This window comes from Hylobates moloch, unplaced genomic scaffold (assembly GCF_009828535.3).
Source record: "Hylobates moloch isolate HMO894 unplaced genomic scaffold, HMol_V3 SCAFFOLD_13, whole genome shotgun sequence".
Classification (NCBI taxonomy): Eukaryota; Metazoa; Chordata; class Mammalia; order Primates; family Hylobatidae; genus Hylobates; species Hylobates moloch.
In genome coordinates, this window is record NW_026652288.1 from 82,725,184 (window position 1) to 82,750,758 (window position 25,575).

At 36.6% G+C, this 25,575-nt stretch overlaps 1 protein-coding gene across 1 annotated transcript in view; it reads right to left on the reverse strand.

Moving 5' to 3' along the window:
* The window catches only part of SPATA16 (spermatogenesis associated 16), a 257,030-nt gene extending 232,234 nt beyond the window's left edge, over nt 1–24,796 (reverse strand). Inside the window, exons 1-2 of the mRNA XM_032172277.2 lie at nt 24,664–24,796; nt 399–1,028 (exon numbers count right to left, since the gene is read on the reverse strand). Of these exons, the coding sequence (XP_032028168.1) occupies nt 399–1,010 (612 nt within the window). The 5' untranslated portion in view covers nt 1,011–1,028; nt 24,664–24,796. The remainder of the gene's footprint in view (nt 1–398; nt 1,029–24,663) is intronic.
* Nucleotides 24,797–25,575: the final 779 nt, after the last annotated feature.

Sequence of the window (25,575 nt, forward strand, 5' to 3'; positions counted from 1 at the left end):
ACAATTCATATACTCATTAACTGCCTATTTCTAGAGAATCTATATTCTACCCACCACCATTGTACTAAAACTTTATGGCTTTTATAGGTGTGCATCTAAATGACGAAACCAACTGCATTTTAAAAAATATATCACCATTCACTTCAGGGCTTGTAAAAAGCATAAGGTATGCTTTTGGGGTTATTTCTATATATCAAGTGCACACAGGCATATTAATTTGCAGGCATAGCTTATTTGTTTGGTTTATGTAAACTGGGAACTGCGAAATCCTGATATCATTACATATCCTCACCTCATGATCACTGTTTATTACAGTATGGCCAGAACCCCTCAATGTAATTGCAACTTTCCATTTCATAGCTTCCTTTCACCAATCTATATTTTCTTTAATCCCATACCTCAAGTGCTGTTCTGAACTGTCCTGCTGCCAAGGCGTATTTCTTTTGTCTATAGCAAGAGCTGGCATCCTTTAAGGCTACCTGAAGCCATTTGTCAATCTGAGGCAGAAAGCTGAAATTATGTACACTCGAAGGGTCTACTATTTCAGCAGCTCGGCATATTGGCTGACTCCCAGTAGACATGAAGGACTCTACAAACTCATAGTGAACACCCACTTCATCAATGTAGACCAACTTCATTTCCACATCCATTATGTTCCTTAAGGGGATGCGAGGCAGAGGCATGGTGATTAACTGATTGTCAAGTTCTATTATCTTTGCCTCTTTCTTTCTAGTTGGCTTTTCTTCACCTTCTGCCTTCCGTTTAAAAGCTGCTTTCTCTAAATCATTGCTTTGTTTTTCTTTGATGCTCTTTGTCATTTTTATTCTTTCAAGTGTGATTTCCACCTGTTTACCTCCACGGTTTTTCTTAATCTCTTGTGACATTTCTAGGATGTTAGGTGGGTGTGCTAAGGTGGACATTTTCTTGCTTGTGTTTATCTTTGGAACAAGCTGATCATGATAGATCCTATTCACTGCACTCTCCAAACTCCTACTGCTTCCTGCATCCATCGATCCTGCCCAAAACTCCTGCAGGGGGGAGAAAAAGGAAAGTAATTAAGGCAATATTTTGAATTCCAGTTGTTAGACTATATATATTCATTTTAAACACTATTTCATTCATTATTAGTATTTGTTGCCTTGTAAGTAAAACTGTATTTACATAATCTACTGACTATTTTAATAGAGGAGTATATGTGTCAGTCTCAAAACTCACCAAGATAAGAATTTGTTGTAAACACATCTAGACATTGTCTTAAAAAATAATCCTCTATGGCTGAACAACATCGAATGAATACTTTAATGGGGTATCCAAACTCATTGAATAGGAAAATTTTATACATAGCCAGTCAGACAAGAAAAGCCAAAGTAAATCTATCTCAATATTAATTTCCTCAGAAAGGCAGGTGGTCTAGAACTCATTATAAAATACACTACTCGCCTGAATAATAGACTTGGGAGTCTAAAGAAACCCCAGCTGCTTCCTCTGAAAAGCTTCCAAAAATGTGAGCACAATCTTTCCTAAATTTGTTTCTTTTATTACTAATGAAAATCTCAAGTTTAAAAAGCTCATAGACAACTATTGTTCACAACAGGCTTTAAAGAAGAAGAACATGACCTTCAATCTTACACAAATGTGAGCCATAGACTTATCTTTAGTCTACTGTATTAGTATATTTGTAGTAATGGTATCAACAATGTACATTATATAAAGATGAGGTATTTTTCTAAAACATTAATGCTCAAAATATGTAACTAACAGTCTTTTGATTCCAAGATTCTGCATGCTATGTGCTTCGAGATTTGTTTCAAAATATCAAGTGTTCTAAGATATAATAATTATTGAGTATGGTTGATTCCTATCTTTTAGGACTCTTTCTTTTCACCTATCACATTCTATTCTGGAAACAACTTTGTGGAGTAAATAGGAACAGGGACCACATTTTGCAAAGAAACTAAGGGACAGAGGGATTAAGTTGCTTCTCCAGGGTCACATTGGTTGGTCATTAGCAAAACCTACCCATTCAGATTGCTATTACCTTCCTAGGACTGCCGCTCGCCAACTCCTAGCCTGATATACTTCCTCTATAACATGAGGTTCTTTAGTATAGCTAATAGACATAGATAAGACCACAAAGATAGGAGAAAATAACAAGAAAGAGGGGCTGCATATAATAAGATAACAATGAGATAAAAGCTAACACTTGTGCTTCCTTTGATCTTCAAGGTCACTGTCCGACTCAAGATAAAAATCGTGAGTCACTTCTAAAAACTTATTAATGTTGTTGATTGTCTTCATTTGTTTGTTTGGAAGACAGTAGTTTGCCGAAGAATACCCTTAAAACCAAACACTGCATATTCTCACTCATAAGTGGGAATTGAACAATGAGAACACATGAACACAGGGAGGGGAACATCACCTACCGGGGCCTGTCGGGGGGTACGGGGAAAGGGGAGGGAGAGCATTAGGACAAATACCTAATGCATGCAGCACTTAAAACCTAGATGACGGGTTGATAGCTGCAGGAAACCACCATGGCACATGTATACCTATGTAACAAACCTGCACGTTCTGCACATGTATCCCAGAACTTAAAGTAAACAAATAAACAAAAAGCATCCTGAACTGTGACCCATTAGATTTTTAAGTAAAGGAAGAACCGTAACTGTTCTTATGGCTCTAACCTTTGAAGTACTTTCCCCCTCTGTACCATTGGACACATACGTCATCAGAAAAGGTTTAAGGTCATACATGGACATATCAAAGGATCTACTGTGATGGTCTTTGTTATCTCATAAGAATGATTGAATTCCAATAATTCTAATAATAGCTATCTTGTATATTAACTTGTAAAAGCTAAATCCCAGAATATTTCCCCAATGATTTATAATGACACAGTAGAGTTGTGTTTCTATAGGATAAAACATTTAAGTTTGAAATTTTAACCAGCCTGTGTTGTGTTTAGTATTGAAGATCAGCATAACTGTGAATCACAGGCCCCAAAAACAGCTTCACTTTGGGCAAGACCCTGTTTCCTTTTCCTCTCTTAGAAACGTTGCTGGCCAGGCACGATGGCTCACGCCTGTAATCCCAGCAATTTGGGAGGCCAAGGCAGGTGGATCATCTGAGGTCAAGAGTTCAAAATCAGCCTGACCAACATGGTGAAACCCTATCTCTACTAAGAATACAAAATTAGCCGGGTGTGGTGGCACACGCCTGTAGTCCCAACTACTCTGGAGGCTGAGGCAGGAGAATCACTTGAACCCGGGAGGCAGAGGTTGCAGTGCGCCAAGATCGTGTCATTGCACTCCAGCCTGGGCAACAAGAGTGAAACTCCATCTCAAAAAAAAAAAAGAAAAAAAAGAAAGAAAAGAGAAAAAAAGAAAGAAACATTGCTGGCATCCAACATCTTTTGGTCTGCTAATGTGGCTACTCATTAGCAAGAGTGGCATGGGGAAAACTGTCTTGGCCATCACTTTATTTTTTGTTCGCTCTTGTGCCACATCTACATATGACTTGGATTGAGTAAAAATAAACTTTAGTCCTTCAGTTAAGATCTCTGTTGAATGAACACTCCGGATATTCATCTATATCATTAAGTTTCTTTTGATAGCAGAGATGCAGCTCTTGTTTAAAGTTCAAAATACCTGATTTTAAGGGTTTCTGGTTCATTTTAATCCACAGTAGGCTGTTAAAAATATAAACAGGCAACACTGGTTTGTGAGCTGTTCCAACATTTTCATGATACCTCCCAGGTATCTTATCTTATTGAAACTCTCTCTACTTCAAGCACTAGAGGCTAAAATGTACCAGAATATCTGTAGTTGATTTTCATTAGCAACAGTTTTAGCATCTACAGCAGCATTACCTATCTCTGCTGTATTTATTTCACATCTCTTTAACACATATAAATGCATAAAGTTATCTTTATAGCCATTTCTTCTCGAGAATAATTGTTCTCTCTCTCTTCCTCGCTTTCTCCATTTCCCTCCATCCCGTGCTCCTTTCCTCTGCCTATTTTCCTCCCAACTCCTCCCACTCCAATTCTTTTCCCAGATGTCCCTCACCCCGAGCCTTTTTCTTTCTGCAAGAAGGACGGTTTTATTGTTTTTAGGAAATAGGATTCTGAGTACTTCTGCATTAGTCTTTAAACTGCTCTATAGAAATCATCATTTTGGTCTTCAGTGCAGTTTTATACAAGAAAAAATAACAGGGGGAAAAAGTATACAGGGTGTAAATAGAGCACTCAGAGGGAATAAGTATCTAAGCAAATGTTTAGCTTTCAGACATCTGGAAGTTCAATTATTCCCAATATATATAAGAAACTAATTCAGGTTCCCTCCCAAATTCAGAATAAATACCCGAATGTCTAAAAGTGTCTTAAATGTGCGGGCTGAAAAAGCATGGCCAAATCCAACCATTATTTTTCAGTGCTGGTTGAAAATCGGATGACTTTATTTCAGCTGTACAGCCTTTTTTTTTTTTAATAAAAATTGTCACACATGTACAGAAGAGTTATGGAACTGCTGCTTATGGCTTCTTTAAAAATTATAAAACTCTATTTAAATAATCTGGGATTTGAGGCCTTGTACCACCTTGCTCAATGTGTGTTTTCAGCCTTATTTAGCACTTCTCCTATAAACTACTCTAAAGTCAAGCTGAACAACTTGTTAATTCCAAAAGATGTTCATTTTCAGTGTATCAACTAAGAATTCCCCATCTTACTATTCCCACCTCATTCTACCTGTCCAAACCTACCAAGGAGTTATCCATTTTTACCTCCTCAGAATAATACCGATGGCATTTATAGCACTTATTTTTTATTTTTTATATCACAGCTATTCCTGAATGACTTTTTTCTTCCAATAAGCTCCCTAAAAGCAGAAATATACTTTCCTCTTCTTGACATTAGTTCAGTAGGCATTCAATAGATGTTGATCAATATGAATGCTGTGAATCAACAGCTAATTTACACATTCTTATTTAAGAGGAACAAAATTGGATTTTTTTAAAAAAGGTATGGACGATAACTTTGAAAAAGTTGTTTCTGAGAAATATTTCTGGATTTATTTTTTGTTTTAAATTTGGTCTTGGGTAAAGTACATTTTCTTCTTTGATAGTTCAAGTGAATCACGTACCAACTAGATTTAAACTATCAACCTCTTCACTTTTTTTTAGTAGTCAAGTTGATTAAAATGACATTAGTCAGTGTTCCTGAGACACTGAGCTACACTTGAATAATTACTTCAATAAAAATACTTAAAGAGAAAACTATTAGACCATCATTATGTATTCAAAGAAGTATTTGTTGATAACATTCTATAAAAATGCTCATTCTTTAATTTAGAAGACAGCACTGTAAAATTGATTTCCTCATAGAAATATGGCTTTAAAAAATCTTTAGCAAATATTGACATGCAACATTGGAACAATCTCCAAAGTTTTTTAATAAATACAAGTACAAGAAACAAAGATAAGTTAATGTTCAATCATTTCCAGTGTGTAACCATTTTAAATTCATTCAGTGGATTTTCAACACATTTATGTTTTTTTCTTCAAGTATTTCATCAAGTGTTCTGTTCTATGTGGGAGTTTCTATTGCTTCATAGATTCAATCAGTGGTTTACATGGCTATTAGTACCACAGCTTATTTATTAAATTTTTGGTTGAAATAGGCAGCTCAAACATGGGCAATTCAGCAAAAGAGAATCCTTAAAAATGTGCTCTCTGAAACATTCGACATCACAGTTGCTATGGTTTTCTTTCTTTAAAAAAAAAAAAAAAGATCTAATTTTAACTTGCTGTTAAATGTAACCAGTGAGACATTATGAGAAAAAAACACCTTGCTTGTTAGTCTACCAGTTCTTTTAAATGTTTTAAAAAACACACTACAAAATATTTCTTCAATCCCATAATCATTTATAGAGTACCTACTATGAGCAAGGTGCTATGCTAGGTAATATGAGAGAAACTAAAGATGACCGAGACAAGGGTCTTGGCGTTGTAGTGCTCATAGCTAGGAGTGGAGGTGGAGGATGAAAAGAGGAGATGTTGTTTTACTAGACTGTGAACTGCTGGAGAGGCAGAAATGTATCACAATCCTTTTTCTGTATTGATGTGTAGTTTCTTCAGAGCCTGGAACATAAGAGACCCTCAATGCACGTTTGTTGTTAGAATGAATGTGTGGCTGAGGTACTATATTCTACAGTATATGGTAGCAATAATGGACATACTTCTGTAAGAACATGGGACTGATGCAGTTTCAAGATATTTGGGAAAGCTTTTGAGAAGAGGGACAAGTGTCCCTATGCAAGCGGTTGCTCTTCTCTTTTATCTGAGAACCCTCAAGAAATGGTACATTATTATTAGAAGGTAGAGGGAAATTTGCCCTACAATGTTTTTTAAGAAATGCAAAATAAAACAAACCGTCCAGTGTTACATCTATGATAATAACAACCAACAGGTACTCTCAGTTTATGAAGTGCTCTCACTGGACTAATCCATTTGTTTCTGACAACAACTCTTTTTGCATAAATATTTTTAGCCATATTTTCATAATAAAGAAACCAAGAGGTTAAACAACTTGAAAGACATTACCAGGAGAGTTTACCAAACCTGACTTGAACCCAGCATGTCAAATTCCATGCTTTTTAGATGATAGGATAATATAGTCCTCTGCATTGCACCCCCAGTTGATTGGGATTTGTACTTTCCTTACTTTAAAAGTTTTTTTTTTTTTAACTTAATAATAAGATATTTGACTTTACTGCGGTTTTACTAGGTGGGACTCCTTCTAAAATGATAACAAAACAAACTAGCAGTTTATAAGTTAACTTGAATATGTGAACCAAATTTGTTAAGAAAGGTATTAGATTTTTTTTTTTTGAAATAGAGTTTCGCTCTTGTCACCCAGGCTGGAGTGCAATGGTGTGATCTCAGCTCACTGCAACCTCCGCCTCCCAGGTTCAAGTGATTCTCCTGCCTCAGCCTCCTGAGTATCTGGGATTACAGGCACCAACCACCATGCCCAGCTAATTTTTGTATTTTTAATAGATGCAGGATTTCGCCATGTTGGCCAGGCTGATCTTGAACTCCTGACCTCAGGTGATCCACCCACCTCAGCCTCCCAAAGTGCTGGGATTACAGACATGAGCCACCACTTCCAGCCTGGTATTAGATTTTTAGTGTTATTAAAGATCTGTAGCTGCAAATGTAATTATGGTCCTGCTATAGTGTAGCTGTCATTAGATGCAGGAAAAAAATGATGTGGACATAAAACTTCTACATGAATGGATTCTAGGGATTGAAGCTTAAAATTGCCAAGCCATTTGCTGATCACTAAGCCACCAAATGATGAAAATGGCATCAAAGCAACTGTACTTCTTCATATCTCAAACACTGTGAACATTTGTCATGTTGGGTCAGAGGGAGCATTAGAAGGGAGACTTTATCATGATACTAAGTAGTGGAAAGGGCATTCAGTTTGGAACTGCAAGAAAGGTTTGAATTCTCTTTTATTATTTATTAACTGCATGTTGTAGGACAAATAATACAACCTCCCTAAACTTTCTTTTCCTTCTCTGGAAATTGGGAATGATCGGATACATGAGAATCATGTGAGAATCCAATGAGATGATTTATGTAAGAGAAGCTGCACTTAGTAAGAGAAGAGGTTTGGTAATTCCACAAGCAGCTCCTTGAATGAAAATACCTCAGCTCTTTCTAAGGTTAATTCCTTTTGTTTGGACCCTATCCCTCCATCCTCTCAATGACTTTGCTGCTGCAATTGTCATCTTTCCATATCACCTCTTCTTCTTTTGTTATTGGACTGATCCTGTTGATGCCTGTGCTGATGTGGCAGCCATTTTCTTTTAAGAAAAACAACAACAAAAAACTCCCTTGACTTTCATATTGCCAAATTTGGTGGTCATCCCTAGGCTCATATCTGCCAGATCTCGTAACAGCAGTCTTCACAGCTGATACTCTCTGTTTAATGGAACACTTTCTTCTCACTTTGTATGACACCATGCTCTTCCAATTTTCCAATTACTTCACTCACCACTCATTCTCAATATCCTGGATTGGCTCTTCCTTTTCTCTTCCACCAAGAGCCCACATGGAACCCCTTCTTTTCTCCAGCTATATTCTCTCCTCAGGTGATTTTGTCCAGTTCTATGGTTTCAAATACCATCATACACACCTAACTACCCGTATTACAACTCTAGTCCTTATATCCTAAAATATCAAAATTGTATACTCCACTGTCCATGTGACATCTAATATACATCTTAAATTATCTAATACATCTTAACAATACCAAATATACATCTTAACAATACCAACAGATCTCTTAATTCCCATTCCCTAAGATTGTCCCTTCTCAGTCTTCCCATCCCAGAGCATGCCAACCGTATCCCCCCAGTTGGCCAAGATAGAGCTTTACAAGTTATCCTTTATTCCTCTCTGTCACTTAATCCCTATCCTACAATCCGTCATTTGGTCCTGTTGACTCTCCTTCCAAGGTCTGCCTCTTTCCATATGTATGATCAATACCCTCCTCCAGGGCCCATGATCTCCTCTCTAGATTATTGCAGGTGCTCCTCACACAGCAATCCACCCAAGTCATCCTTCTAAATGAAACTCAGATCCCACCTCATTCTTACTAAAGACCTTTTAATGGCTGCCCATAACACCTAGAATAGAATAGAATCTCTGATGCCTCTGCCTCCTTTGAAAACTCATCACATATCTTTCCCCCTTGGTCTACTATGTTCCAGCCACCTGGCATTCCTTCTGTTCTGCTAATTTGACAAGTTCATTCCCAACTCAGAACCTTTGCACTGGTTGGGCTAGAATATTCTTTCCACTGTGTTTTTTATGTTATTCAGATCACAGCTTAAATATTTGTTCGCAAATAAGCCTTCTCTGATGAACTAGAGTAATCAGCCCTACCAAGTTGTGTATGTATTTTACATCTCTCCATGCCACTCATCATAGTGGTATTTACTTGTCTGCATTTCATTCATATTTATATTCCCCTTCCAGAATGTGAGAGACTGCACTTTGTATACTTAGTTTACTGCTATATACTCAGAATGTGCTCAACACACAGTAAATATTTGTTGACTGGAAAAATTGATGATGGTATCTTATTATACAATTAATGAAACATTCAAAAGTATCTTTTTGTTGTTGTTGTTGCATCACTTTACAAAAGCTGAAAATTGGGCAATCACCTAAATGTAAGTTAGCTTTTTACAACTTGGCTTCAAAATGGAATGCTTCTCTAGGCGCTGTAGCATCCTGATTCTTTTTTCTTATTTTTGTTGGTTGTTACTCTATGTCAACAATATTTATGATGTACCTACCCTGGTCTTTTTTATTGTAGTGTTTGTTAGGGAGTAAATAATTTCTCTTATTCTTTGTTGACATACAGCATGGTTTATTCAGAACCAGAACCTTCAGAAAAATCAGTCTTTTTGGAGAAGCGATAATTGTACAACTTGCTATCCTTATAAGTGTGGTCCATGAGGGCTCAATTGTATTTCTTCAAAATCCTTAACACAATTTGTAAAAACAATAACTCATTTGCTGTGGCAGGAATATGGAAGTAGAGGAAGTAATGTTTCAGCGTACTTTAGAGACCTTTGGCTACATTTCTTCTTAAAACATAAATGCAATCAGCTTGCCAAATTCATGAGCATCCTGAGACAAAGTTTGAATCTCGTTCGCTTTCTTTGCAAACACTGCTCTATCTTCCTGTAAAAGTGATCCAAGTTTCTATTTACGTAAGAGGCTGTATAGATGTGTAAAGAAAAAATAATTTCATTTAATTCAGGTCAACTCTTTAATTCTTTTTATAAAGTTCTTAATTCTTAGACTTTCACATTTGGTTTCTTAAACTCAGTATTGTAGAAGTATAGAGATGAAGAATCTTTCAAAATACTCTAACCTGTTTATTTCGCAGAAGAAGAAATGGAGTCTTAGGCAGGTAAAATGACCTGTTTATAGTCACACAATAAATCAGTGCTTTTAACCACATCTTGCAGCTCACTCAGAGATCTGTCTACCTTACTCCACTGCATCCCACCACAATACACAAGGTAAATTGTTTTCACAATTTCCAAATGAAAAAACATACGTTGGACAGTTCAGTGCTTTGTTTGCAGGGATCCGCAAAATTAATGGACAGTAATACGAAGATTTATTCTTCTGAACTACCCTTCAATTTAGTTAATTATTCTCAAACATGTTTTAAAGTTAAAGCTGCTGAGAGGTGGGAAGTGCATCTTTTAAAAAATTCACAAGGTTTTATTTAAAATAATTTTAAGTTTACAGAAAAGTTGTACGAATATCAAGAACTCAAAATTGTGCTTTACCAATTTTAAACCTCTTGGTCACATTTATAATTCCTTTTCCTAGTGTGTGTGTGTGTGTGTGTGTGCATGCACACATGCAGAAATGTATAGGCACACGCATAAAAACATTTATATTATTTTTGCTAAGCTGTTTGAAAGTAAATTGTATGCAGCAAGCTTCATTACCCCTTAAAGCTTCAGTGCACATTTCCTAAGACTGAGGATATTTCGTTACTGTAGCATTATACAGTTATCAAATCCAGGATGTTAACACTGATATGATACTATTGTCTAATCTACAGTCCCTATCCCTATTTTGCCTATTTTGTCAGTTACTCAATAATGTCCTGTTAGGATTTCTTTTTTCTCCAAGATAATATATTGTATGTAGTTGTCACATCTCTTTAGTCTCTTTTACTCTGGAATAGTTCTTTCTTCAGCTTTTTTTCTATCTTCCTTGACATTGCCAATTTTGAATAGTACAAGCCAGCTATTTTACAGAATCTACCTCAATTTGGATTATTCTGATACTTCTTCATGATCAGATTCAGGTTAAGCAGCCTCAGCCAGAATACTACATCATAAATGATGTGTGTTTCTCAGGGTATCACATTTGGAGGCATACAACATCCACTTGCTTTTCTTTGGTAATGTCAATTTTGATCACCTGGTCAAGATGCTATCTAGTTTTTCCAGGGTATAGTTACAGATTTTTCCACTTGCAACTTACATGCAGTCTGTACGCAGACACTTTGAGACCACACAATTTCCTGCTTCCTCATCAAACTTTCCTCCCTCAATTTAGCATCCACTGATGATTCTTGCCTGAACCAATCTAAACTATGATGATTGGAAAATGGTGATTTTTCCTTTCCTAACTCACGACATCATAAGAGTACTCAGATGGAGGGCTAGTCACCATCAGAGTACAAATATTTTTAAATATAAAAATAAATTTTTAGCATTGGAAAGGAATCACAGGGCAAATCTGTTCTAACACCTTTACTCTAATGATGAGGGCTAGAGGGGCGGAACATCCCTATTTAGTGGCAATGGCAGGACTGAAGTTGGTCTACAGGCTCTGATTCTACAGGCTCCATTATATCCATCCATAAAGTAAATCAAAGTTTATTTGTTAAAAACATAATGTCCTCAGCAGTTAGAAGCACAAACTCATGGCATAAAGTAGGCAGAATAAGAGTGGATCATACAGTGCTGACTTTAAATATCCCTTTTTTTCTTAAGAATTTATTAATTAATTCAATCATTCATTTATGATTTACTAAGCAACAACTCTGTCATGACCTGTGTCAGTACTGGGATGCCTGTACTCACAAAAAGTTCATAGTTTAGTGGGAGACACTACTTTAGTATGCATCGGAATCCCCTGAAGCCTTCTAGGTTCCAGGCCCCACAGATTTTGATTCAGCATGTCTGGGGTAATGCATAGGAATTTGCATGTTTAGTAAGCAGAAGTGGGCTGTATCGAAAACACCAGAGGTTCACATCATGCAGATGGTTATGGCATATGCTCCACCTCCTGACTTTCCTACTCCAACTCCCACCGCTTGAATTGAAAAGTATTAGTAAAAAACAATACTGTCATAAAATGAATTTTAAAAATGTTTAACAAGGGTCAGATATTATTATAATTACTTTCATGCTTCTTTTGAAATACTAAATGCTAGAGCAAGTTTTCCCAGAAAATTATTATTTTTTTTTTGGTAATGCTACTTTTCTGGTGACATAAGCATATTCATGATTAGCTTACTCTAGGGGATACTGATATTGGTGGTCTGGTGAATTGTGTTGGCTCCAGGCCAATGCATTCATATGCTTTAGTTTGCTTAGGTAACACTGGTACCTGGGCTTGCACGGATGAAGCAGTCTGTCAGAAAGACAGAGGCTGCATTAGCTCTTGATGCTAAAGAAACATTTTAAAGTCTACTCTCTTGAAAAATAAGTTTATAAGAATGAATTATTGGTAGACATTCACTCATCCATTTAGTCAACAAACTCTTGTTGAGTTCCTGCTAGGTAAAAATACAGGGCTAATTCCTGGGGAATTACAAAGATAAATAAAATGGATTGTGCTTCATAGGAACTCAGGAGCAGATCAGAGATGCTATCTGTCTTTCCTGGGAGGATGTTCCAAACTCAAGGACCAAAGTAACGTGGAAGACAGGACATGAATTTTGGATTTGGAGAGATAGAAGTTCAAATTCTAACTCTGTCTTTTCTTTGCTGAAGAAACTTTCAGCAAGTTACTTAATTTGATGTATCTTGGTTTCCTTACCCCAAAAACATGAATACTAATTCCTCATAGAGATGATTGAAAGATTGACAAAATAACATGTGTTAACTAATGCATCATCTGGCCCACAATAAGTTCTCTACAGAGGATAGCTATTATGGTGTTAAATATTGTGCTCTCTGTATATTCTACTGCATGTACACATTTCTATGTATTCACTATATTATATATATACTTATATATAATATTTATGCATAAAACATACTAATAATATTTAATTATTGGCGACTTGTTTTACACTGTGAAACTGTTTATACATAAACACACATCTGTATAATTTTTCTTCTTAAAAATAGTAAGTTGGCAATTAATATTTACATGAAAATTGAGTCAAGACATTTGTTCCCTGAGGATTTTGTGTCCTGAAGAACAGTCTGTACAATTGGGGAACACCTATCACAAACAGGGATGGCTGACCTACCTTCCAGTGTTATCATACACTAAGCAAATAACACATGATCCACTGGAATTTGTACACTATGGGTAATGAATGAATAGTATTTTCCATTACCTCACAAATAGAACCTGAGGCATGAAGATGAGACTGCTCCTTAATTATTTTCTGCGGAGGTTGAACTGGATGTTTATTTTCGTCTTAGATCATTACATATCACTGTAAAGTATCTTTTGGAGTGGAATGGAGACAGGTAAAGATGAACATAGAAATCCTATAATTGGCTGGGTGTGGTGGCTCACGCCTGTAATCCCAGCACTTTGGGAGGTCGAGGCGGCGGATCACGAGATTAAGAGATCAAGACCACCCTGGCCAACATGGTGAAACCCCATCTCTACCAAAAATACAAAAACTAGCTGGGCATGGTGGTGTGTGCCTGTAGTCTCAGCTACTTGGGAGGCTGAGGGAGGAGAATCACTTGAACCCGAGAGTTGGAGGTTGCAGTGAGCCGAGATCGTGCCACTGCACTCCAGCCTGGAGACAGAGTGACACTCTGTCTAAAAAAAAAAATTCTATAATCCCCAAACATCTCATATAATACAGCTCTCACCGTTGTTATTTTAATATTTTATAACAGTTTACAGGGCATTTTAACTTAACCCCTACACTGTCCTTCCTTTTACACGTTGCAGAATAAATGCTCATTTTTAACACTTGAGAAACTGTTGGTTGAGATTTTTCCACATGATTTGCCTGAGGATAAATAGCACAATGTTGTATGGCACTTATTACAAAACCTAGTAGAGACAAAGATAGTAAAAAATAATCTATTTATCTACATATGCATGTCAAGCCACTTCCCATCATAAACAGCTGAGCCAAAAGCAGGGCTCACCTAATTCTTTGCAAGATTCTTGCTTTGATATTATACTAAAGATAATATAATTATGAAGTGCTTTCAAATGTAACCATTTGGAATTTGTATATACTTATCCTAGGTAAAAAATAATAATAATTTCTTACTTGTATAGTGTTTTAGTACTATTATATGAATATTTCTTCTGAATCTTTATGTAGGGTAAGTAATGATACTTATTTTGTGGAAATGCATTTGTGTGTGAGAAAAATTAACTTCGGAATTAAGATAGAGGAAGTATCAAAATAGTTTAGAAATATAATTTTTTACTTTTTCAATCATGTTTCAATTACATTTAATGAAGATTTTCAGGTTTAAGGAGTACAGAAATATTTGAGGACTGATTACATATTAATCATCCACGAATATTTCCCCAGTTGATCTCAGCCAAAGAAAACCATAAAGCCAAAGAACTGCTTGGAAAAAAATATTTTGGTTTGTGCAAAACTTTAAAACAAAGACATACTTTAAAATTTACTATTTTAACAAATGGAACCTAACAAAATACATCATTCAAACAGTTACACATTATACTCTGCTTATGGGTGAGATGGAGTAGTAGATCAGAACTTCTGTTGAGAACTAATAGAAAAGCAGAATAAAAGACCAAATCATTTGTTTGAACATAGCTGAGAAGAGGGTATAACTGCCTCATCAAAGAGGGTATAACTGCCTCATCAAAGTGAGCTGACTTTGACAGGGGCATCTTCTGGGGGCATTTGCTAATTGTAGGCATGGAGAAGAGTGTGAGAATCTCAACATTTCACTGAAGGAGTCATTGGTGGGTAATGCTGAAACCTGTACAGCTTTGGGTAAATATGTGGGAAGCCTCAAGCACAGAGCTCTTTTACCACTCAGAAAAGAATGCCAATTTTTGGGCATTCATGGGCAGGATGGCAAAGTGGAAAGCTTCTGGAAGGAAGATAAAATTTTTGCAGTCTTATGAGACAGGGAACCACAGGAGAAAGGGCTTTGGAGAAATGCCACACTTTCAGCTGAAACTCTTGAGAACCAGGGGTAGACCAGAGGTAGACTTTTTCGAGGGTTGCAATGCAGCCTCAATATGAAACAGTCCCTGATTAAATTAAGATGAAGTGCCATGTTATCTGCCTAGTGAAAGGAAGGATACATCCATTATGGAGGAAGATACGTCGTTGGGATCTTCTATAATTTTCTATACACACTATTCAGCACTTAATGGAAAATCATTAAGTATGCAAAAATAAAACATCTGAAGATAACAATAAAAAAAAACAAAGGAAAAAGTAAACACTAGAAACCTATCCATGGCTGATCAAGATATTAGAGCTAGGTAAGGAATTTTAAAACAATTCTAATTAATGTACTTATGACAAGAGAGTGAAAAATGATAAAGAACTTTACCAGAGTATTAGACTCTATAAAAAGAATAACAAATTCTAGAGTTGAGAAATATACTATCGGAAATGAACTCATTAGATGGATTAAACAACACATTAGATACAGAAGAAGACAGATTTAGTAAACTCAAGAAACAGCAATAGAATATATCTAAATTTAAACAGAGAAGTAAAATAATGAAAAATATTAGTTAAAAAACCTTTGGAGACATGTGAAACATAGTGAAAAGGTCTTAACAGAGTATAGTTGGAGCCCTAGAAGGAACACAGAGAATGAAGCAAAAGCAAAAGAGAATTCCAGGAGGAATTGAAGAGTAATAGTAAAAGTAAATATGTAAGAATATACACACAGAAGTAAATATTGACTGTTGTCACTTGACTGCATAAGACAATAATAGAAATGCCTCTACAGGATTTAAAACCTAGGCAGAATTAAAAAGAATGGCAACAATGATGCAAAAGATGCGGGAGCGTAAACAGAGTTGAAGTATTCTAATGTTATAAAATTATTACGAGTTTGGTAAAAATAATCATTTGTATTAGATTGGAAGAAGTCAAGGATTCATGTTTAATTTCTAAGGTAGAAGCTGGGGAATATAAAATATAAACTAATATATAATTAACAAATTAACATAACAAAAAATTAAAATATTTTTGGATTAACCCCAAAAAGGAGAGAAATAAAAGTGACCAAATAAAAACGGATAGCGATGTGGTAGACATAAACCAAAATCTATCAGCAATTACTTCAGATTTAAAAGAACTCAATATTCTAATTCAGAGACCAAGATTTCTCACAGGAAAAAATTACTGCCCCCAACTCAGAGACCAAGATGGTCTCACCGGAAAAAATTACTACCCCCAACTCTATAGTGCTTAGGAAAGCTACACCTTAAATATGAGAACACAGAGAAATTGAAAATAAAACCATGAAGAAAGATATAGCATGCAAACATCAACCAAGATAAGGGATGGCTCAACTAATAATCAGACAAAGTGGACTTTATGGAAAGAAGCATTACTAGAAATACAGAAGGTATGTTAGTTATTAATTTATTGTTCCTCAGCTCCAAACCCACCCATCACTCCGTATTGTGATACTGGAACTGAAATCTGCAGACTACATTTTTTTTTTTCCAGCTGGTTGAAAGTTAGGCTCTGCCAATAGAGGGTACTGGAGAAACACTGCAAAGCTGAAAGGGGAAGAAGGGACATTTCCTTTCTTGGAATTTTCTGTTTCTGCCAGCAGCAAATGTTTCTGTTTGTAGGGGTCTAGGCAGCCTTTACCAATGCGGTGGTGGCCCGCACAGTCAGTGCAGGTATTCTTTTGCCAAATTTCTTCATCACCACAGCCATGTTGTTCTCTCGGTTCTGAGATAAGTGATCCCTATCTTAGTGACTTCCCCCGGCCACACTCTCTCCTCAGAGATCTGAATCTTAGCCTTGCGGGACCTCCTCTGAGCTTCCAGGTTACTTACTTGTTCATGTCCCCTCATCCCTAAGGATGCTATAGGGAACTAAGGAGAAGACAGCACAATTTAAATCTGTCTTCAGTGAATAACATGGCTTTTAAGTATATAAAATATAAAAAATTGATGAATAAAAGGAGAAATTCACAAATCTCCAAATATAGTGGGAAATTGTAACACACCTCTGTCAATGGCTGATGGAATTTCAGACAAAAAAAGGAAAAAGGAAAGAAAAAACTTTCAAGAACATAAGAGCTCTGTGTAACGTAAGTCACAAACTTGGCTTAATAGACATATGTCAAATCCTGCAACAAAGAACATCAGAATGTACATTCTTTTCAAGTGTACCTGCAACTTTTACCAAAATTAACCATAGCTCACTCATAAGTCAAGCCACAACAAATTTCACATTTTGTATGGAAAAAAAAGGGCCAAGAATAGCCATGTTAATCTTGAAGAAGAACAAAGCTGACAGACTTGGCCGGATGTTGAGAATTACTATAAATAAAGCTATAGTAAGGAAGGCAGCATGGCTTTGATGCAAGGATAAATTACACCACCTGAAAAGAATAAAAAGTCCAGTAGTAGACCTATATATAAATGTTCATTTAATTTATGACAAGAGTGACACTGGCATGCAATGGGGGTGCTGTGGCTTAAGCATGTCCCCTAAAAGTTCATGTGTTGGAAGCCTGATTTTCACCTTGATGCAGCAGTGTGGGGAGGTGAGGTCTAGTAGGAGGTGTTTGAGTCATGAATAGATTAATGCTGAGTAAGGGAGGGAGTAAGTTATTGTAATCTCAGCTACCTGGGAGGCTGAGGCAGGAGAATCACTTGAACCTGGGAGGTGGAGGTTGCAATGAGCTAAGATTGCACCACTGCACTCTGGCCCAGGTGATAGAGCAAGAATCTGCCAAAAAAAAAAAAAAAAAAAGTAAGCCATTGTAAAGCAAGGCTGCCTCTCATGTTTGGTCTTCCTTTTGCATGTCTGCTTCCTCTTTGCTTCTTTGCCACGTGGTAATGCAGCATGCGTTCCTCACAAAAACAGCAGATGCTAGTGCCATGTTTTCTGGACTTCCCAGCCTCCAGAATTGTAAGCCAAATAAACTTCTTTTTAAAATAAATTACCCAGTCTCAGGTATTCTGCTACAGCAACAGAAAACAGAATAAGTCAGAAACTAGAATGATGGCTTTTTAAATAAATTGTGCTGGCCTAAATCAAATGCAGCAAATAAATTTTGATACCTATCTTACATAATGCACAAAAATCAATTCCAAATGTATTGAAAAAGTAAATGTAAAAAAAAAAACAACATTAATGCTTTTAAAAGAAAATGGATGATTTTATGACTTGGATAGGCAAGGATTTCTGGAACAGAACATAAAAATAAAAAGTTGGATTATTATACATAATAATTTTTGTTCATCAAAACACATCTTTAAAAATGAAATGACAATTCATGGAATAAAATAAAATATCTGTAGTACATATATTTGATGTGGACTTGTATCCAGAATTTATAAAGGACTTCTATGAAAGATGACAAGAAAAAGACCCAGTAGAGAAGTGGGCTAAACATTTTAACAGACATATCACAAAAGATGATTTCCAAATGGTCAGTAAACTCTTGAAAGAGTTATTAACTCCCATTAGTCATCAATGGAATGCAAAGTGAAACCACAGGTTGATACCACAGCAAATCCACCAGAAGGCTAAAATTAAGCAGACAGACAATACCTAGTATTGGCAAGTATATGGCATAAGTGGAGCTTTTACACAAAGCAGATATAAATGTAAGATGGTACAACCAATTTGGAAAGCTGTTTGGCAGCATCTGCTTCCTCCTATATCCTATACTGGCAGATTTTTTTTTTCCTATATACCCAGCAGAAATGCATACAAGAATGTTCACAGTAGCACTATTCACAACAACAACGTAATAACATAATAACATTGAAAACATTCCAAATGCCCATGAATCATAGAAAAGATAAAAATATTGTGGTATATTTATACGATGGAAAAATATTATTAGCAGTGAGAATAAAGGAACTACAACTACAAGCAACCACATGGAAAAATCTCACAAATAAAACATGGAGTGAAAGAAGCCAGATACAAAAGAATACATATTATATGATTCATTTAAATAAAGATTAAATTTAGGCAAAACTAATTTGTGGTGTTAGATGTCAGATTTGTGGTTGCCCTTGAGACGGTGAGTAGTAACTCGAATGGAACAGGGGGAGCTCCTGGGCTTACTGGTACCATCATTTCTGGATCTGAGAGCTCGTTACAGCAATGTGTTCATTTGATTACATCTGTCTTCATTTGTGCCTTTTACCAAATGTATGTTATGCATTGATAAAAAGTTTACATTAAGAAAATCACAGGTCAAGACAGCTTGAAATTTTACATACAAAGACTCTGAGTTTTCCTAAGGCAAGTTTTGCCTAAAGACATGCCCCCTACTCCCTTACCTACAATCTTTGCATTGTCTAAGAATATACGCAAGAAGGCAAGGGTAAGGATTTGATAGTTAGGAGGTGTTTTCTTCAAAATTCTCCAGGAGGGTAAAACCACACGAAACAAACGAAATGCAGTTCATGTTAGTGGCTTGGAAATTACCAGACTGTGTGTATGGTAGATAGACTGAAAGAGATTCCATGATTACATTTCTGAAGGTTCCAAAAACCAGGGCAAACAGCACTGAACATGTAGCAGTTGCTCGCTTTCGTTGTCATAATTATTATTTTTTGCTTTTATTTTTATGCTATCTTTTTAAAAATAATTTTTTATTTTTATTATTTGTGGGGACATAGTAGGTATATATATTTATGGGATACATGAGATGTTTTGACATAGGGATGCAATGTGTAATAATCACATCATGGAGAATGAGGTATCCACCCCCTCAAGGATTTATCCTTTGTGTTACAAACAATCCAATTATACTCTTTTAGTTATTTTAAAATGTACAGTTAAATTATTACTGATTGTAGTCACCCTCTTGTGCTGTCAGATACTAGGTCTTATTCATTCATTCTAACTATTTTTTCATACTCGTTACCGTCATAATTTTTTAAATTTAGCTATGGCAGAGGGAGGAATAAAGCCTCTGTGCTTGCTTTCTGACCCAAACTCCCTGCAGTTGTTTGTTATATTAATTGGAAAATAGGGTGACCTAATGACCAGACCAATGACCTCAGGCTCAGCCTTACCTCAGTCAATACCCAGTCCTAGGAGAAGGTGGGAAGAAGAAGGGTCTCAAGAGAGGCCAGTGGGAACCAGAGAAGACAGTGAGTCAAGACCCCTTCCCTGTGCAGCCGCCAAGTAGACGAATAAGCTTTCCCTGTCCTTCCTCTTGGGAAGGAGGGAAAAATAGTGACCACTTGAGAGGAAAAATGTACCCAAAGAACCCATTTAAAAACACTACTGAATTGTATTTGATGAGAAAGTTTAAATAATCCCTCTCTACATTCCCACATTTCAACATTAGTAGAAATGGGGCCTAAAGAGCTCGCCTGATAAGTTCTGCTATCAAAATAAATCTGCCTCTGCCATCACTGTACATCTAAATCAGCCTATAGCAGTTTAGGGCAACACCTCCAGGTGGGAATGTCCCAGAAAGAAGCAGCACTCTCAAGCCTAGAGGAAGCGATGAATCAGGCTCTGAGGGATTCTTTTCAAATGGCACCTCCCTCCCAATGTATCCCAACCCCATCCCATTATCTTGAAGGAATATTGTGGATGTGAAAGATCTGGAAGAATAAAAAATATTGCGAATTAGGGTGGTAGAAAGATAGGTAGAGAACAGAAATGATCACCTGCTACTGAAAGATAAGAAAGAACAAAATCAGATGACCATGATGTTAGACAAATTCTATAACAACAGACAGAGTCACAGAAAGGTCCGTGGAAAGCAGGATCTATGGGAGGAAAACAGGAAAAGAAATGGCAGCTGCAGAAGATAAAGCTTCTATGAACACTAAAACTTCCTCCTTTTCTAGATTCATAAATGGTGTCAATTTTAATGTATTTCAAGTCTTTTCTTTCAATCTGGTAATGACTCTCGTGTTTAACATGATGCTTCTTCACTGTTAACTACATCAGTAAATATAAAGGGTGAGGAAGTTAACTGAGAGATCGGAACTTTTGAAAGCCTTTAATTAAGCCTTGGCCCCCAAACCTAAGAAGGTTCAGAAGCCTTCTATGTTTTTATTCCTCCATTATCTCCTTCTCTGAGGGGGATCCCATGGACTCTCAACACACACACACACACACACACACACACACACACACACACACACACACACACACGTCTCCGTAAAGAAGAGACCAGGCCGAGCGTGGTGGCTCACGCTTGTAATCCCAGCACTTTGGGAGGCCGAGGCGGGCGGATCACGAGGTCAGGAGATCGAGACCACGGTGAAACCCCGTCTCTACTAAAAATACAAAAAATTATCCGGGCGTGGTGGCGGGCGCCTGTAGTCCCAGCTACTCGGAGAGGCTGAGGCAGGAGAATGGCGTGAACCCGGGAGGCGGAGCTTGCAGCGAGCCGAGATCGCGCCACTGCACTCCAGCCTGGGCGACAGAGCGAGACTCCGCCTCAAAAAAAAAAAAAAAAAAAAAAAGAGACCAGATGTATTAGGTCTGTGAATGTATGTTAGAGAGGACTACTGCAATCCTTTCTTTCTTCACCTTAAACTTAACGTTTCCAAAGGTCTGTTCAACAGGAATGAGAAGGGATTTATATCATGTTTTTGCTCCTTACATCTTCAAGTTAACAAAATTGAGCTGATTTCTAACAAGTTAAATGCATACTTTTTTTCTTGGTGGGGGGGTGATAATGCAGTGTCTTCTCAAGCTATAACTTCAGTGATCGTTCAAGACAGCATTGAATTCTTCTGCCTGAGTTATGCTGACTAATAGGAATTTAATTGAGAACCGGTGGGAGAGCACTGAAGCATTCATGCATGTGAAATCAGATGAACACTCACAATGTGGAATTTCCTAAGGAAAGTTATTGTGGCTGAGAAATACAGACCAGGTTGAGTGCCAGTAACTTTTAAGCTAAGATGTGGTGCTATCTTCCTAATAAGTAATGAGCTAAAGGTCCCTGAAGAAAAGTGAGGCCAATATTTTCAACTCTATATTTTCAAACATTTTAAAAACATCGGCTCAGAGTTATATGCAATTCCCTTCCTCTGTAAGATATTAATCTTCCTTAACTTTCATTCCATATAATAATGCTTCTTTTTGAAAGGCATATGCACAACTTATTTAGGTAAATCTAAAATAAACAGCAAGACAGGATAACTAATTTGTCTATGAAAAGAAATTGAAATCAGGAGCTGATTTCTATTCAGTAATTATAATACAAGTCTTCCTGAAACATTTCCTTTTAAATGGCCTACTTAAAACCATATCAATTTTCCACTTCTCGTGCAATTCTAGATGACAGTGTGAATTCAGCTTCAGTTTCTACTCATAAATGTTAAAGAGATGCTTTCTAACACCTATCCTGTGTCAAATCAACTCAATTACCTTTCAAAGTTGCCTAAATCATGAAATATTAGCAGGTCAAATAGATGAATTCTGCACATTTCAGAATAGATGTACCTAGGTGTACATAAATATATATCACATCATATAGTATGTAAATACATTTACTCCTGGAGGCTTTCTAAAATGTAAAGCTACAGCTGAATCTTTACCTTCCAGTAGTTTTACAATAATTTTCCCCATCATATAGAGATTTGGAATTCTGATCAGTCATAGCCATTGGGTTCTGTTTTCTTATTCACAAAATGGAGTTAATGATAATATCTGCCTCATGTAATTGTTGAGAAGAGTAATATAGGAAGATTGCCTGAAAATAGTAACTGCTCAACAAATGTTAACTATGGTTCTATCATTATCATCATTTTTGTTATTGCTGTTATTATTGTTCAGCAATTTTTTAAAAAATTAGACAATTAGAAAAATGCTCTATTAGATGACTCATGCTCATTCATTGCGTATATTTTGAAATTTAGCTAGAGCTATGATAAATTAAGTCTTTATTTTGCTATCTTTAAGCTAGACTGCGTAATATTTTATTTTATAACATCCCTGAAAAACTCAGCAAGCTCTTTGTGAGTGCAAAATGTTACTTGAACGTTACTTTCCAAGAAGATGATTCAATATATTCTACACTAGTTGAAAGACAATACTCCAGGCTTTCTGATGTAAAAGGATTTAAAAACCCCTGAGCATATGGTGTTTGCATTGCTTTTGTTACTATGGCCTACAATTGTTGGGGTACCTATTCATTTATTTCAAACTGATGTGTCACATAAAAGGAACAACAACAAAAACACAACTTGCAGTCAAATTCTATGTAGAGGAATGTAGCTTCAGTCACTGTGTGTCTTAATTAGAAAGAATAGCCAGAAGCGGTGGCTCACGCCTGTAATCCCAACACGTTGGGATACTGAGGCGGGCATATCACTGGAGGTGAGGAATTCGAGACCAGCCTGGCCAACATGGCAAAATCGTGTCTCTACTAAAAATACAAAATTAGCTGGGTGTGGTGGCACATGCTTGTAATCCCAGCTACTCAGGAGGCTGAGGCAGGAGAATCACTTGGACCCAGGAGGCAGAGGTTGCAGTGAGCCAAGAAGGCACCACGGCACTCCAGCCTGGGTGACAGAGCAAGACTCTGTCTCAAAACAAACAAACAAACAAACAAACAAACAAACAAACAAACAAACTCCTGCAGTAAGGATTAACTGTGGGTTTATGCCTGGAGATCATTTTAAGGTTCTGTATCTTACAGTTCATGCTCATTTGTTGCTTTCTTTTAGTCATAATCAATTTCCAAGGTGCTAGTTTCACTGCTCAGAGGATGAAAAACTTAATGAAATTAGGGTAGTTTCTGGTATAATACTGCTAGTACATTAAATTTAATCATAAAGGGTTAAACAAAAACACAATACAAAGTTTTTATGCATTTATTTCAAACTAAGTCTTACAAAAAATGGTAAACACTTCCCCGATGCTTCAAAAACAGAGAACTTTACTGACATCTTTTAATATTTTATGGGTAATAAATCCAAAATGCAAATTTTAAACAAAGCTTGAACCTATTTTTAATTGCTCACGCTGAACAACCTTTGAACAGCAAGGTCCTTGTGAAAGACATTCATTCATTCACTCATTCATACAACAAACATTTCAGAGCACGCATTTTACGCCAGGCATGATGTTAGGTTACAGAAATGATGACGTGGTCTATGTCTTACAGGGAGCTTGGATTGTTTCTCTCCCTAATATCCTGCTCCTTGACGTTCAATGTCTTCAATCCACAGTAATATTATAGGTTAAGGAGACAACAACCCATATCACAAATGATAAAATGTGAACTCTGAATTAGCAGCCATCATCTCCCACTTGACTAGAAGAAGATGTCCTCAAACTATACACTTTATTAGAGAATATATAGTAGAATAAAGCAAAACAAAACAAAAAATCTGTTATTGGGAAACCAAGTAGGATCTTAGTCTTTACTTTCTCACCAGAGTGGGGAAGGATAGGGTGACCTGGTGCAACGGACAGGGAACCACTTTGGAACTACCTGTCTTCTAACTGCCTGCAGGAGATGATTTCTTGGTTACTTATTAGGGCTTTTTATAAGCAACATTCCTCATTCCTCAGGTGGGCAGGAAGAAAGGAGCTCCTGTTTTCCCAGCTTACTCCAGCTTCACCTGAGGGTCATTTCCCTTCCTTCCCACCCAGCCACTGAACGAGAAAAGCTTTAACTGGGCAGACCTGAATGATTCTCCTCCTACCTAAGCAGGTGTGGCTCAGCTCCGCGGGAACGGGGCGAGGCTCTGGACTCCTCCCAGCCACAGCATCTGCCAACACCGGGCTCCCAACGTCCCACTGTGAGGACTGGTCTGGCTGCTCGCTCGCGGGGACGCCCGGACTTGAAACGTCCCGTGCCACGTGGCCCATCGCGCCCACAAGTTGGCGCGGGTCACTGGCACCTCCCTAGTCTTTCCTCTTGAGTTGCACTTGATGTTTCCAATAATAAAAACAAAGTTATTTATATTTTTCCGTTCAGATTCTAAAAGCAATATGATCAGTAAAATAATTTGGAAGATACAGAAAGATGTACATAAAATAAAAATTATCTGTATTCTAAAGAGAAGCACTAAGAACGTTTTAATCTATATCTTTGCAGTCTCTTTACTATGAATAGATTAAAAAAAAATACCACTCTGTCTCTTTCACACAAAACTACACAGACACAATATAGACTTTATACATACATTTTGTAAAGTTTTGTATTTGTTCTGTTTTAAAGAAAATTATTTTAAACATTTTACTCTAAAACCGTTTATGAGATCTCATAACCTCCTACCTATGTATGTTTTAGAGTAAAATATGTATATTATATAGAATATATAAATGTATGCTATATATCAAATATATAATATCATATATTATATTATACTAACATTATATATTATATGATAATATTATATAACATGTTATGTTATATATATAATTATGTATATTTAAACATAAACGTGCTTTACCTTCTATGCATTTTAGGCAGCACATTATTGATACATTTGAAGAAATCTATGTACCCTTAAGGACTGCAACTTTCTCCTAGCCACTGTCGTGACTTGTATGACAAATATCCCTTGCTTTCCTTTATAGCTTAACAAATCATACATGCATCACTTTTTATT